This window comes from Salmo salar, chromosome ssa06, assembly GCF_905237065.1.
Source record: "Salmo salar chromosome ssa06, Ssal_v3.1, whole genome shotgun sequence".
Lineage (NCBI taxonomy): Eukaryota > Metazoa > Chordata > Actinopteri > Salmoniformes > Salmonidae > Salmo > Salmo salar.
In genome coordinates, this window is record NC_059447.1 from 26,568,609 (window position 1) to 26,585,510 (window position 16,902).

Consider the following 16,902-nt stretch of genomic DNA (forward strand, 5'->3'; position numbering starts at 1 on the left):
AAAACATAACAATTATTTAAGCCATTTTGACACAACTTTGTAAGTATGCTTGGGGTCATTGTCCATTTGGAAGACCCATTTGCAACCAAGCTTTAACTTCCTGACTGATGTCTTGAGATGTTGCTTCAATATATCCACATAATTTTCCTACCGCATAATGCCATCTATTTTGTTCTGTTCAGTATAGTCACTATAGCGAATAAGTGTATGGATTCCAAAATTGCAGTAGTGCTGTATTCTCTGGCCAGGACTGCAATGTATAGAAATGTTATAAGGTAACTAAAAAAGAGAGTTGTTAACCTATACCTTTTTCAGGTGAGTCAGCTCTGAAGGTGTCACGAGAATTTTCAATCCCAATGATAATAACTAACAATCAATAAGCTTTGACCAATCCCCAAGGTTTGTAAGACTCTGGGTTTAATAATAATTAGGCAAAGACTCAGCTAATGCAAAAGGCCTGTAAAGTTTATTCACGAGAACATTCTAAAGTCAAAATACAAAGAACATATCATTTTATAACTCACTCCCTCCCTGCTTACGCACATACAGTACCTACACACAAACAGTAGATAGCGTACACACATACATACACACGAACAGTAGGTGGGATGTATCCTTCCCCATAGTTCTCACCACTGTTTATCACTACCAAGCTGGCAGTTCCATTCCCCCGAGATTAGAGGGACCTTGATGGAACTCCCTTTCCTGCCGTAAGTTTCTCAGAGTTCTAGCCAGGTCAGGTCATACACAGTTTAATTGTTCTCGGTATTTTCTTAGTCACACACACATTTCTACTTGTCTTGACCAAACCTTATTAGACTGAAGTTTAACATTCTAATTCATTATACATGTTACAGAATCTAATAATTACTAATAGTTACGTTTGTCTAATTATTCATTATATATGTTGCATGTCATAATTACGTTTCAGGGTGGAATTGTTTAGTCATTACCTTTAAACATATACATTCTCTAATCAGAAGGTCATCCGCTGTGATGATGATCTGAACCCAGGAGCACATTGACAGTAGAAGCTTCCTTCAGTGTTGATGCATGCTGCGTTCTCACCACAGATTTGTGGTGTTTCAGGGTCATCGTTATAGTCATCACTAGGAGGATTACACTCATTCTCATCTGGGGTCAAAAACAAGCATTGAGAAAGTGTGAAGAGAGGTAGGGGAATGGGAATGGTCATTCAATGATGTCGCTCTTGCTGCTGGTGAGTCTCTGATCCACCTCTACGCAGACGACACCATTCTGTATACTTCTGGCCCTTCTTTGGACACTGTGTTAACTACCCTCCAGACGAGCTTTAATGCCATACAACTCTCCTTCCGTGGCCTCCAACTGCTCTTAAATACAAGTAAAACTAAATGCATGCTCTTCAACCGATCGCTGCCTGCACCTGCCCGCCCGTCCAGCATCACTACTCTGGACGGTTCTGACTTAGAATATGTGGACAACTACAAATACCTGGGTAAAAAAGACCATTAGGAAAAGGAAACTCTCCATTTCATACATGATGACATCCTGTATATGCCTGATATGCTCTCTGGATGTACTGTACACATCTTTTGATAGTAAGTGTTATCACCAGTTTTCTTTGGCATCTTACCTTTACATGTGACTCCTTGGCCAAATATAAATCTTTCCACTCCAGTATTGGAGACAAACCCCTCATTGCAGATGCAGGAGTATGACCCTAACACATTGTGACACTCGGCATTGGGACCACAGGTGGCCTTCTCCAAACACTCGTTGATGTCTTGAGGCACAGAGAAAGGAATAGTCAGTCACACCTCAAATGCAAACGTAGAATATACACTGAACAAAAATATAAATGCAACATGTAAAGTGTTGGTCCCATGTTTCATGAGCTGAAATGTTGTGTACAAATTTGTTTACATCCTTGTTAGTGAGCATTTCTCCTTTGCCAAAATAATCCGGCATATCAAGAAGCTGATTATACAGCATGATCATTACACAGGTGCACATTGTACTGCGGACAATAAAAGGCCACTCTAAAATGTGCAGTTTTGTCACACAACACAATGCCACAGATTTTTCACGTTTGAGGGAGCGTGCAATTGACCTCAGGAATGTCCACCAGAGCTATTGCCAGAGAATTGAATGTTAATTTCTCTACTAAAAGCCGCCTCCAATGTTGTTTCAGAGAATTTGCCAGTACTTCAAACCGGCCTCGCGATCGCAGACCACATGTATGGCGTTGTGTGGGAGAGCGGTTTGCTGATGTCAACATTGTGAACAGAGTGACCCATGGTGGCAGTGGGGTTATTGTATGGGCAGGCATAAACTACAGACAACGAACACAATTGCATTTCATCTATGACAATTTGAATGCACAGTGATACCGTGACGAGATCCAGAGACCCATTGACGTGCCATTCATCAGCTGCCATCACCTCATGTTTCAGCATGATAATGCACAGCCCCATATCGCAAGGATCTGTACACAATTCCTTGAAGCTGAAAATGTCCCAGTTCTTTCATGGCCTGCATACTCACCAGACATGTTGAGCATGTTTGGAATGCTCTGGATCGACGTGTGCGACAGCGTGTTCCAGTTCCGATCAATATTCAGCAACTTCACACAGCCATTGAAGAGGAGTGGGACAACATTCCACAGGCCACAATCAACAGCCTGATCAACTCTATGCGAAAGAGATGTGTTGTGCTGCATGAGGCAAATGGTGGTCACACCAGATACTGACTGGTTTTCTGATCCACGCCCCTATCTTTTTTTAAAGTTATCTGTGACCAAGAGATCATATCTGTATTCCTAGTCCTGTGAAATCCATAGATAATGACCTAATGTATTTATTTAAATTGATTGATTTCCTTATATATAAACTGTAACTCAGTAAATTATTTTAAATTGTTGCATGTTGCGTTTATATTTTGTTCAGTATAGTCACTATAGCGAATAAGTGTATGGATTCCAACATTGCAGCAGTGCTGTGTTCTCTGGCCAGGACTGCAATGTATAGAAATGCTATAAGGTAAGTAAAAAGAGAGTCGTTTACCTATACATGTTTCACGTAAGACAGCTGTGAAGTTAATCCGCTGTGATGATGATCTGAACCCAGGAGCACATTGACAGTAGAAGCTTCCTTCAGTGTTGATGCATGCTGCATTCTCACCACAGATTTGTGGTGTTTCAGGGTCATCGTTATATTCATCACTAGGAGGATTACACTCATTCTCATCTGGGGTCAAAAACAAGCATTGAGAAAGTGTGAAGAGAGGTAGGGGAATGGGAATGGTCATTCAAAATATAAGAGAGATATACAGTTGACGTCGGAAGTTTACATACACCTTAGCGAAATACATTTAAACTCAGTTTTTCACAATTCCTGACATTTAATCCAATTAACAATTCCCTGTCTTAGGTCAGTTAGGATCACCAATTAATTTTAAGAATGTCTGAATAATAGTAGAGAGAATGTCAGAAGTTTAAAAACACTCAATTAGTATTTGGTAGCGTTGCCTTTAAAATTGTTTAACTTGGGTCAAACGTTTCAGGTAGCCTTCCACAAGCTTCTGTAATAAAGATAATCTAACGTTTTACCTAATGATATATAAGGAGGGCATTTGCACAACATGTTTCACAACAACACACAACAAAATTCCAGAGACATATTGAGCGACCAACTGATACCAATCACGACCACACCCAGAGACAGATGGCTGACTTAAGCCCTAGCCACACGAACTGACCACTGGTGTAAAGAACAACATTCCATGAATATCGCAAGCACCCAGACACGAATTACCAGAAATACACACACACACACACTTAGGTGTGTTGGACTCCGAGGACAAAGGACACTGCCAAGGGCCAATGGGAAGTCGACACCACCTGGAGAGTGGACCGTCCCTCCACTCATCGACCAGTCAGGAGAGCGGACCTACTAGACTCAACGTCAACACACTGTTATTTCATTGTATAAATTGGATGTATACTATGTTTCGGGGCTCTCTTCTGCTAGTTCCCTATGAGCTAAACGAAGGAGTCCGTGCACGCTCAGCCAAATATCTTTGTCTCATAATAAACTGCCTTACTATAAACTGAATCACCCGGTCCAGCGTCTTGACTTGTCTCCTTCTCAAATAACTAATCATCAACACTTCCCACAATAAGTTGGGTGAATTTTGGCCCATTCCTCCTGACAGAGCTGGTGTAACTGAGTCAGGTTTGTAGGCCTCCTTGCTCGCACACGCTTTTTCAATTCTGTCCACAAATTTTCTATGGATTGAGGTCAGGGCTTTGTGATGGCCACTCCAATACCTTGACTTTGTTGTCGTTAAGCCATTTTGACACAACTTTGGAAGTATGCTTGGGGTCATTGTCCATTTGGAAGACCCATTTGCAACCAAGCTTTAAAAACCTCTTACATCTAGACATTCCGCTAGCGGAACATCTGCTCCAATATCCAATGATGGGCGTGGCGCGAAATACAAAGTCCTCGAAAATCCGAAAACTTCCATTTTTCAAACATATGACTATTTTACACCATTTTAAAGACAAGACTCTCCTTTATCTAACCACACTGTCCGATTTCAAAAAGGCTTTACAGCGAAAGAAAAACATTAGATTATGTCAGGAGAGTACCCAGCCAGAAATAATCAGACACCCATTTTTCAAGCTAGCATATAATGTCACAAAAAACAAAACCACAGCTAAATGCAGCACTAACCTTTGATGATCTTCATCAGATGACACTCCTAGGACATTATGTTATACAATACATGCATGTTTTGTTCAATCAAGTTCATATTTACATCAAAAAACAGCTTTTTACATTAGCATGTGACGTTCAGAACTAGCATACCCACCGAAACTTCCGGTGAATTTACTAAATTACTCACGATAAACGTTCACAAAAAACATAACAATTATTTTAAGAATTATAGATACAGAACTCCTTTATGCAATCGCGGTGTCCGATTTTAAAATAGCTTTTCGGTGAAAGCACATTTTGCAATATTCTGAGTAGATAGCTCGCCATCACGGGCTAGCTATTTTGACACCCACCAAGTTTGGTACTCACCAAACTCAGATTTACTATAAGAAAAATTGGATTACCTTTGCTGTTCTTCGTCAGAATGCACTCCCAGGACTTCTACTTCAATAACAAATGTTGGTTTGGTTCCAAATAATCCATAGTTGTATCCAAATAGCGGCGTTTTGTTGTGCGTTCAAGACACTATCCGAAGGGTAAAGAAGGGTGACGCGCCCGGCGCGTTTCGTGACAAAAAAATTCAAAATATTCCATTACCGTACTTCGAAGCATGTCAAACGCTGTTTAAAATCAATTTTTATGCGATTTTTCTCGTAAAAAAGCGATAATATTCCGACCAGGAATCGTTGTTTTCGTTCAAAGACAGAAAATTTAAACATGGAGTCGTCTTGTGCACGCGACCCCAGTCTCATTGTTCTCAGATCGACCACTATCCAAATGCACTACTGTTTTTCAGCCATGGCCTGCAAAGTCACCATTCATCGTTCTGGCCCCTTCTGAGAGCCTATGGGAGCGTTAGAAAATGTCACGTAACAGCAGAGATCCCCTGTTTTGGATAGAGATGATCAAGAAGGCCAAGAAATGGTCAGACAGGGTACATCCTGTACAGAATCTTCTCAGGTTTTGGCCTGCCAAATGAGTTCTGTTATACTCACAGACACCATTCAAACAGTTTTAGAAACATGAGTGTTTTCTATCCAAAGCTTAATTATATGCATATTCTAGTTTCTGGGCAGGAGTAATAATCAGATTAAATCGGGTACGTTTTTTATCCGGCCGTGAAAATACTGCCCCCTATCCATAACAAGTTAACTTCCTGACTGATGTCTTGAGATGTTGCTTCAATATATCCACATAACTTTCGTACCAAATGATGCCATCTATTTTGTGAAGTGCACCAGTCCCTCCTGCAGCAAAGCACCCCCACAACATGATGCTGCCACCCCCGTGCTTCACGGTTGGGATGGTGATCTTCGGCTTGCAAGCCTCCACCTTTTTCCTCCAAACATAACGATGGTCATTATGGCCAAACAGTTCTATTTTTGTTTCATCAGACCAGAGGACATTTCTCCAAAAAGTACGATGTTTGTCCCCATGTAAAGTTGCAAACGGTAGTCTGGCTTTTTTATGGTGGTTTTGGAGCAGTGGTTTCTTCCTTGCTGAGCGGCCTTTCAGGTTATGCAGATAAAGGAGTCGTTTTTACTCTGGATATCGATACTTTTGTACCTGTTTCCTCCAGCATCTTCACAAGGTACTTTGCTGTTGTTCTGGGATTGATTTGCACTTTTCGCACCAAAGTACGTTCATCTCTAGGAGACAGAACGCGTCTCCTTCTTGAGCGGTACGATGGCTGTGTGGTCCCATGGTGTTTATACTTGCGTACTATTGTTTATACAGATGAACGTGGTACCTTCAGGCGTTTGGAAATTGCTCCCAAGGATGAACCAGACTTGTGGAGGTCCACAAGTTTTTTCGGAGGTCTTGGTTTATTTCTTTTGATTTTCCCATGATGTCAAGCAAAGAGGCACTGAGTTTGAAGGTAGGCCTTGAAATACATCCACAGGTACACCTCCAATTGACTCAAATTATGTCAATTAGCCTATCAGAAGCTTCTAAATCCATGACATCATTTTCTGGAATTTTCCAAGCTGTTTAAAGGCACAGTCAACTTAGTGTATGTAAACTTCTGACCCATTAGAATTGTGTCTGTAAACAATTGTTGGAAAAATTACTTGTGTCATGCACAAAGTAGATGTCCTAACCGACTTGCCAAAACAATAGTTTGTTAACAAGAAATGTATGAAGTGGTTGAAAAACAAGTTGTAATGACTCCAACCTAAGTGTATGTGAACTTCCGACTTCAACTGTATATAGAAGATATAATACAAGCCAGACATGTACATACCAATGCAATCTTTCCCCTTTGTAGAGAATCCTGGGGGACAGGCTGATACATGTACCATCAGCGGGGCAAGGTGAAGAGCTGCAGAGTAAGAAACAGGCAGATTCTCTAATAAGTTGTCCCATTATCGTATGGTCACTGCTATCCTGGATACTTGGAACATCCCTACCCTAAAGCCTAACCCTAACCTTAACCCTCACCTTACCCTAACCTTCACTCTTACCTTTTTACATTTCAAATTCAATATGGTAGGGACGTCCCAAGGATACTGGATAGCACAGAACATGAATGGTATTGGGGGAGTGCCCTGAACATGTGTAATATTGACAAGTACATGACAAAACTACTTTTTTAGAACCAACCTTTGACTATGATTGTAAGGTTGTAACATTAATCAGTTGGAGAGGTTTCAGGCACAGAAACGTGCAGCAATAGTTTTTAAAGGTTTAAATATTTCTCTCTCTCTGTTCAAAAAGGTATACCCCCTATCTGGATTTCAGCAGATTGTTCCTACGGCATCTGTGCTCACAGGATATGCCCATAATAACTCCTGAATTGCACACGGCTGTCCGGAGGTGACCATTTCCTCTTTACCAGGAAGCCATCACCTGGCATGGGACTGTGTGATAATGACTGTAAACCTCCTCAGTCTGTATGATAGTGAATGGGTAGTCAGTCCATTGTGTTAATGAGTGGAGAGAAGAGGCAGCAGTAGTGTGGAATGTTGTTGTCACAGAGAGAGTCTTCTAAAACGATGTGTATGCACTGTTTAAGCTCCACATTTCTGGTGCTCTCTGTTTCATTCTAACTAGTAAAAAATATTAAGAAAAAAACGTTTTTAAATAGTGGAACTTTTCATTGAGGAACCATCTGTCAAACATTGTTCTCTGATACAGTAGCTTTATTCTCTCCCTTCACAACCCTCCATGTCACGTGGAATGACGCTGGAGAGACGAAGCAGGTACGGGGAGTAAACATTTAATGAATAACGGACATATAACGAGACAGGAACAGCGTCAGAAACAAATACAAAGACAAAAACAATCAATGCAGCAGCGGGGAACAGAGCTGGGGAACTGACAAATATGGGGGAGGAAATAACAGGTGATAAATGAGTCCAGGTGAGTCCAATAACGCTGATGCGAGTGACGAGGGAAGGCAGGTGTGCATGATTGATGGCAGGAGCGTGTGATGCAGGGTAATCTGGCGCCCTCAAGCGCCAGGGGAAGGGAAGAGCGGGAGCAGACGTGACAGTAGCCCTCCCATACATGAAGGGAACTCTCGTGCGCCAGCTGTGTGGTTAGTAAGGAAGTGCATGTTGCAAATGTACGCTCCCTTACTCGACGTCCGACTACGTCCGATAAATCCGCGGACGGCGTCGGGCCGCTCAAGGGGGCCGGATCTTCCAGGAAGTCATCGAACGGAGTCTCTCGAACCTTCCGTTTCCGTTTAATAAAATGTTCAAAATTTTGTCATTTCTTTGCAGTCCCGGATTATTCCACGAGAGGGCGAACGGAATCATATTGCAAATGTAACATATATCACCAATCACGACATGGCTTTTTCTCCTAAACGGAAAAGAATTCGAAGACGAAACTCGGTCTGCGTGGGTTTGGCATTATGGGCAGTTGGCCCCCGAACAGGATGGAGTCGAGGCCTCGACGCTTTTCGAGTTAAGGCTATTTTTCTGGGATTGAAAGTCAAACAGGAAAATAGAGTGCTGATTTGACCGCTTCACATCAAACTACATGAGCCTACGCTGTCAGGAAAAAAGGAACCATGCATTTACCAATGTTCATTTCAGAGAAATTGTACAATGACACATTGGTGATATTCAACAACAGGAGGTTTCTTTTTCAAAAAAGTTACATATCCAGTTGCAGCATGTTCAGATGAGTCCGTTAAGGCGGGTTTCGGAGCTCTGCGAGATTTCTGTGATTTTCTGTGATTTTCTGAAACAACACACACTTGTTCAACCCTCTGTAAATAAGTCAGTTCTTAACATAAAGACCTAAAACTCAATATTCTATAAGAGCCTAACGTTCAGATTCCTGTGTCAACCAGAAGTGCCTTAAAATGGTGTCATAGGGGCTGTTTTGAAGGGTTAAAAAGGTCAGATCTTTCCACAACTTCATATGTGTGACTAGGCAACCCTCATGAACTTTAATTCAGTCATATATCCCATCAGATGTCAAAGAAAAGCTCTCTTACACACACACACAGCAAGGACGGAGTGACACAGTGCGGTGCTTAAAGACACAAAGAGCCTGCAATGGCATTACCATTATCTCTAGGCTGAGACGAGTTCAACGAGATGCCCCGCTTGACCATAGGTCGTTCGGTCTGAGCGCAGCGACCGTGAGAAAACTAGGCCCAAAATGATGCCTGCACCAATATGTCAAGTGCTTTTGGGTGACAGTGAGAGAACCGTTAGGGTTAGAAGCACAGTTCAACCTCAGGAGCGTTCCTGAGGTCCTCCCGATCTGTGCAAGACTAACCTTGACCCTGTGGCATTAACCCTTCACAGTAAAAAGAAGGTGTTTAGATCAAAAAGTGTGCAATGACTTCTCTCCCCATAGGAATACATTGACAATTCTCCTAAATTCAACCTGAAGTCTATGTGGGTTATGAATGCCTTATGAACCTGTCTTCTATAACAATCCATCAGGCTACTGTGAGGTCTACCTGTGTCGATTCTAAGGTTCCTGGAGCAACCGGAAGTTGTTAAAATCACCCTAGAGCTATTGTCATATACGCAACCTGCAGATAGTGAAAATCACGCAACTCAATCATGTGTCATTCAGTCAATTCTTAAGGTAGAGACTTCATATTCAGGATTCTGTTTATGTCTACCCCAAAGACAACGTGTGTGGAGCAAGAGCTTCCTGTGACAACCGGAAGTGGTTAAAAACAGCCTAGAGCTATTGTCATATGGCCACCTGCACATAGTGAAAATCAAGCAACTCAACCATCTGTCATTCAGTCAATTTTTAAGGTAGAGAGTTCATATTCAGGATTCTGTTTATGTCTACCCCAAAGACAACATGTGTGGAGCAAGAGCTTCCTGTGACAACCGGAAGTTGTTAAAAACAGCCTAGAGCAATTGTCATGTAAAACGCACATAGTGAAAATCACGCAACTCAACCATCTGTCATTCAGTCAATTCTTAAGGTAGAGACTTCATATTCAGGATTCTGTATATGCCTACCCCAAAGACAACGTGTGTCTATTCTTTTTGCAAAAAAAACTAAAACACACACACACAATTTGGCCATAGGTACATAGTGTGGGGCTTAGAGGCTTATACCGCCTTCAATAGTTATTTTCGTTCAAACGATTCAAGAACCGTCAGACCTAGAGCTCCGAAATTTTAGAAACCTGTTCTAGAGCTCAAGTCGATAGTGCACGGTGATTTATGTGGCTCTAGAAGGTTCTCAGACCGAGAAACCGCCTCGTGCATTTGCAATATGTTCAATTCATTTTGAATATCACGGACATGGCGACATGTAGAAATGTCCCAGAGTCGCACGACTAGGTGCATTGAAACCGCCTCAGCCCATAGAGACGGACCCCAATGTCTCTGTCCGATAGCTCATTCAGGGACCCCGTAGTAACGCCCTGAAAAAACCCCTGAAAATCACGCAACTCAACCATCTGTCATTCAGTCAATTCTTAAGGTAGAGACTTCATATTCAGGATTCTGTATATGCCTACCCCAAAGACAACGTGTGTCTATTCTTTTTGCAAAAAAAACTAAAACACACACACACACAATTTGGCCATAGGTACATAGTGTGGGGCTTAGAGGCTTATACCGCCTTCAATAGTTATTTTCGTTCAAACGATTCAAGAACCGTCAGACCTAGAGCTCCGAAATTTTAGAAACCTGTTCTAGAGCTCAAGTCGATAGTGCACGGTGATTTATGTGGCTCTAGAAGGTTCTCAGACCGAGAAACCCCCTTGTGCATCTGCAATATGTTCAATTCATTTTGAATATCACGGACATGGCGACATGTAGAAATGTCCCAGAGTCGCAAGACTAGGTGCATTGAAACCGCCTCAGCCCATAGAGACGGACCCCAATGTCTCTGTCCGATAGCTCATTCAGGGACCCCGTAGTAACGCCCTGAAAAAGTGGATTTTCAGCACCAATTAAGGCCATTGCTCGGGCACCGAATGACCTATCGAGCCGAAACTTGGGATTCGTGGTCGCCTCACATAGGTCTACACATATTGTCAGAGCTGGACCCACAGCTATAACGTAACTATGTGTTTCATGTTTTTTTATGGTTAAATTTGAAAGCACTGTGAATTATGGGCCTTCTCTGACATATGTGATAGTTGGCTTCTATACGAGTTGGAAAATTGGATTTGGTGTCAGATGGTATCAGTTTGGTGTCAGAATGACATCTAATTGACTGATGGGTGACAAGCAATGGAGAGGAACCACAGTCACTGCCCGGCCATCCCGAGTTCATCGGGCCAGTCAATTATGCATTTCTGCAGTATTTTTGAGCATGCCTAAATTTGTGATGCTAAATGCCCATTGAATCATATTGCAAACGTAACGCGCAATATTGCAAATTTGCCGCTCTTGAAATGCACCTGCTGTTGATGGAGTGCACCACGGGGGGGACGCTAGCGTCCCACCTAGCCCATAGAGGTTAAGGTAGAGACTTCATATTCAGGATTCTGTTTATGTCTACCCCAAAGACAACGTGTGTGGAGCAAGAGCTTCCTGTGACAACCGGAAGTGGTTAAAAACAGCCTAGAGCTATTGTCATATAAAACGCACATAGTGAAAATCACGCAACTCAACCATCTGTCATTCAGTCTATTCTTAAGGTAGAGACTTCTTATTCAGGATTCTGTTTATGTCTATCCCAAAGACAACGTGTGTTGAGTAAGAACTTCCTGTGACAACCGGAAGTTGATAACCTGTTAGGGCTAGGGGGCAGCATTTGCACGTCTGGATAAAAAAAATGTACGGGATTTAATCTGGTTACTAATCCTACCCAGTAACTAGAATATGCATATACTTATTATATATGGATAGAAAACACTCTAAAGTTTCTAAAACTGTTTGAATGGTGTCTGTGAGTATAACAGAACTCATTTGGCAGGCAAAACCCTGAGACATTTTCTGACAGGAAGTGGATACCTGATGTGTTGTATTGACTTTAAACCTATCCCATTGAAAAACACAGGGGCTGAGGAATATTTTGGCACTTCCTATTGCTTCCACTAGATGTCACCAGCCTTTACAAAGTGTTTTGAGTCTTCTGGAGGGAGATCTGACCGAACAAGAGCCATGGAACGATGATGTCCCATTAGACACCTGGCGCGAGTTCATGTTGGGTACCCTCGTTCCAATACGTTATAAAAGAGTATGCATTCGTCCACCTTGAATATTATTCATGTTCTGGTTAAAAAAGGCCCTAATGATTTATGCTATACAACGTTTGACATGTTTGAACGAACGGAAATATATTTTTTCCCCTCGTTCATGACGAGAAGTCCGGCTGGCTTAGATCATGTGCTAACAAGACGGAGATTTTTGGACATAAATGATGAGCTTTTTTGAACAAAACTACATTCGTTATGGACCTGTGATACCTGGAAGTGACATCTGATGAAGAGAATCAAAGGTAATGGATTATTTACATAGTATTTTCGATTTTAGATCTCCCCAACATGACGTCTAGTCTGTATCGCAACGCGTATTTTTCTGGGCGCAGTGCTCAGATTATTGCAAAGTGTGATTTCCCAGTAAGGTTATTTTTAAATCTGGCAAGTTGATTGCGTTCAAGAGATGTAAGTCTATAATTCTTTAAATGACAATATAATATTTTACCAATGTTTTCTAATTTTAATTATTTAATTTGTGGTGTTGACTTGACTGCCGGTTATTGGAGGGAAACGATTTCCTCAACATCAATGCCATAGTAAAACGCTGTTTTTGGATATAAATATGAACTTGATAGAACTAAAAATGCATGCATTGTCTAACATAATGTCCTAGGAGTGTCATCTGATGGAGATTGTAAAAGGTTAGTGCATCATTTTAGCTGGTTTTATGGTTTTGGTGACCCTGTCTTTGACTTGACAAAACATTACACACAACTCTTGTAAATGTACTGTCCTAACATACTCTAAATTTATGCTTTCGCCGTAAAACCTTTTTGAAATCGTAAAACGTGGTTAGATTAAGGAGATGTTTATCTTTCAAAGGGTGTAAAATAGTTGTATGTTTGAAAAATTTGAATTTTGACATTTATTTGGATTCAAATTTGCCGCTCTTGAAATGCACCTGCTGTTGATGGAGTGCACCACGGGTGGCACGCTAGCGTCCCACCTAGCCCATAGAGGTTAAAAACACCCAAGAGCTTTTGTCATATGGCCAACCAGCAGATAGTGAAAATCACGCAACTCAACCATCTGTCATTCAGTCAATTCTTAAGGTAGAGACTTCATATTCAGGATTCTGTTTATGTCTACCCCAAAGACAAGGTGTGTGGAGCAAGAGCTTCCTGTGACAACCGGAAGTGGTTAAAAACAGCCTAGAGCTATTGTCATATTAAACACACATAGTGAAAATCACGCAACTCAACCATCTGTCATTCAGTCAATTCTTAAGGTAGAGACTTCATATTCAGGATTCTGTTTATGTCTACCCCAAAGACAACGTGTGTGGAGCAAGAACTTCCTGTGCCAACCGGAAGTTGTTAAAAACAGCCTAGAGCTATTGTCATATTGCCAACCAGCAGATAGTGAAAATCACGCAACTCAACCATCTGTTATTCAGTCAATTCTTAAGGTAGAGACTTCATATTCAGGATTCTGTTTATGTCTACCCCAAAGACAACGTGTGTGGAGCAAGAGCTTCCTGTGACAACCGGAAGTTGTTAAAAACAGCCTAGAGCTATTGTCATATAGCAACCAGCAGACAGTGAAAATCACGCAACTCAACCATCTGTTATTCAGTCAATTCTTAAGGTAGAGACTTCATATTCAGGATTCTGTTTATGTCTACCCCAAGGACAACGTGTGTGGAGCAAGAGCTTCCTGTGACAACCGGAAGTTGTTAAAAACAGCCTAGAGCTATTGTCATATGGCCAAACGCCGATAGAGAAAATCACGCAACTCAACCATCTGCCATTCAGTCAATTCTTAAGGTAGAGACTTCATATTCAGGATTCTGTTTATGTCTACCCCAAAGACAACGTGTGTTGAGTAAGAACTTCCTGTGACAACCGGAAGTTGTTAAAAACAGCCTAGAGCTATTGTCATATAAAACTCATATAGTGAAAATCACGCAACTCAACCATCTGTCATTCAGTCAATTCTTAAGGTAGAGATTTCATATTCAGGATTCTGTATATGCCTACCCCAAAGACAACGTGTGTCTATTCTTTTTGCAAAAAAACTAAAACACATACACACAATTTGGCCATAGTTAAATAGTGTGGGGCTTAGAGGCTTATACCGCCTTCAATAGTTATTTTCGTTCAAACAATTCAAGAACCGTCAGACCTAGAGCTCCGAAATTTTAGAAACCTGTTCTAGAGCTCAAGTCGATAGTGCACGGTGATTTATGTGGCTCTAGAAGGTTCTCAGACCGAGAAATCGCCTCGTGCATTTGCAATATGTTCAATTCATTTTGAATATCACGGACATGGCGACATGTAGAAATGTCCCAGAGTCGCAAGACTAGGTGCATTGAAACCGCCTCAGCCCATAGAGACGGACCCCAATGTCTCTGTCCGATAGCTCATTCAGGGACCCCGTAGTAACGCCCTGAAAAAGTGGATTTTCAGCACCAATTAAGGCCATTGCTCGGGCACCGAATGACCTATCGAGCCGAAACTTGGGATTCGTGGTCGCCTCACATAGGTCTACACATATTGTCAGAGCTGGACCCACAGCTATAACGTAACTATGTGTTTCATGTTTTTTATGGTTAAATTTGAAAGCACTGTGAATTATGGGCCTTCTCTGACATATGTGATAGTTGGCTTCTATACGAGTTGGAAAAAGTGGATTTGGTGTCAGATGGTATCAGTTTGGTGTCAGAATGACATCTAATTGACTGATGGACGCTGACTGCTGGGTGACAAGCAATGGAGAGGAACCACAGTCACTGCCCGGCCATCCCGAGTTCATCGGGCCAGTCAATTATGCATTTCTGCAGTATTTTTGAGCATGCCTAAATTTGTGATGCTAAATGCCCATTGAATCATATTGCAAACGTAACGCGCAATATTGCAAATTTGCCGCTCTTGAAATGCACCTGCTGTTGATGGAGTGCACCACGGGGGGGACGCTAGCGTCCCACCTAGCCCATAGAGGTTAAGGTAGAGACTTCATATTCAGGATTCTGTTTATGTCTACCCCAAAGACAACGTGTGTGGAGCAAGAGCTTCCTGTGACAACCGGAAGTGGTTAAAAACAGCCTAGAGCTATTGTCATATAAAACGCACATAGTGAAAATCACGCAACTCAACCATCTGTCATTCAGTCTATTCTTAAGGTAGAGACTTCTTATTCAGGATTCTGTTTATGTCTATCCCAAAGACAACGTGTGTTGAGTAAGAACTTCCTGTGACAACCGGAAGTTGTTAAAAACACCCAAGAGCTTTTGTCATATGGCCAACCAGCAGATAGTGAAAATCACGCAACTCAACCATCTGTCATTCAGTCAATTCTTAAGGTAGAGACTTCATATTCAGGATTCTGTTTATGTCTACCCCAAAGACAAGGTGTGTGGAGCAAGAGCTTCCTGTGACAACCGGAAGTGGTTAAAAACAGCCTAGAGCTATTGTCATATTAAACACACATAGTGAAAATCACGCAACTCAACCATCTGTCATTCAGTCAATTCTTAAGGTAGAGACTTCATATTCAGGATTCTGTTTATGTCTACCCCAAAGACAACGTGTGTGGAGCAAGAACTTCCTGTGACAACCGGAAGTTGTTAAAAACAGCCTAGAGCTATTGTCATATTGCCAACAAGCAGATAGTGAAAATCACGCAACTCAACCATCTGTTATTCAGTCAATTCTTAAGGTAGAGACTTCATATTCAGGATTCTGTTTATGTCTACCCCAAAGACAACGTGTGTGGAGCAAGAGCTTCCTGTGACAACCGGAAGTGGTTAAAAACAGCCTAGAGCTATTGTCATATAAAACGCACACAGTGAAAATCACGCAACTCAACCATCTGTCATTCAATCAATTCTTAAGGTAGAGACTTCATATTCAGGATTCTGTTTATGTCTACCCCAAGGACAACGTGTGTGGAGCAAGAGCTTCCTGTGACAACCGGAAGTTGTTAAAAACAGCCTAGAGCTATTATCATATGGCCAACCAGCAGATAGAGAAAATCACGCAACTCAACCATGTGCCATTCAGTCAATTCTTAAGGTAGAGACTTCATATTCAGGATTCTGTTTATGTCTACCCCAAAGACAACGTGTGTGGAGGAAGAGCTTCCTGTGACAACCGGAAGTTGTTAAAAACAGCCTAGAGCTATTGTCATATAAAGCGCACATAGTGAAAATCACGCAACTCAACCATCTGTCATTCAGTCAATTCTTAAGGTAGAGACTTCTTATTCAGGATTCTGTTTATGTCTACCCCAAAGACAACGTGTGTGGAGCAAGAGCTTCCTGTGACAACCGGAAGTTGTTAAAAACAGCCTAGAGCTATTATCATATGGCCAACCAGCAGATAGAGAAAATCACGCAACTCAACCATTTGTCATTCAGTCAATTCCTAAGGTAGAGATTTCATATTCAGGATTCTGTATATGCCTACCCCAAAGACAACGTGTGTCTATTCTTTTTGCAAAAAAAACCTAAAACACATACACATAATTTGGCCATAGTTACATAGTGTGGGGCTTAGAGGCTTATACCGCCTTCAATAGTTATTTTCGTTCTAACAATTCAAGAACCGT

General features: G+C 41.7%; 1 protein-coding gene across 2 annotated transcripts in view; it reads right to left on the reverse strand.

Annotated features, from left to right (window-relative positions):
- Positions 1–444: 444 nt before the first annotated feature.
- Positions 445–16,902, reverse strand: part of LOC106606771 (adhesion G protein-coupled receptor E2) — a 75,699-nt gene continuing 59,241 nt past the window's right edge. Inside the window, exons 2-5 of one of the 2 annotated variants that reach the window (XM_014203129.2) lie at positions 6,949–7,026; positions 3,045–3,227; positions 1,616–1,765; positions 445–1,134 (exon numbers count right to left, since the gene is read on the reverse strand). In XM_014203129.2, coding sequence (XP_014058604.1) covers positions 977–1,134; positions 1,616–1,765; positions 3,045–3,227; positions 6,949–7,026 — 569 coding nt within the window. In that variant the 3' untranslated portion in view covers positions 445–976. The remainder of the gene's footprint in view (positions 1,135–1,615; positions 1,766–3,044; positions 3,228–6,948; positions 7,027–16,902) is intronic. The other variant, XM_045720053.1, reaches the window with a different exon arrangement.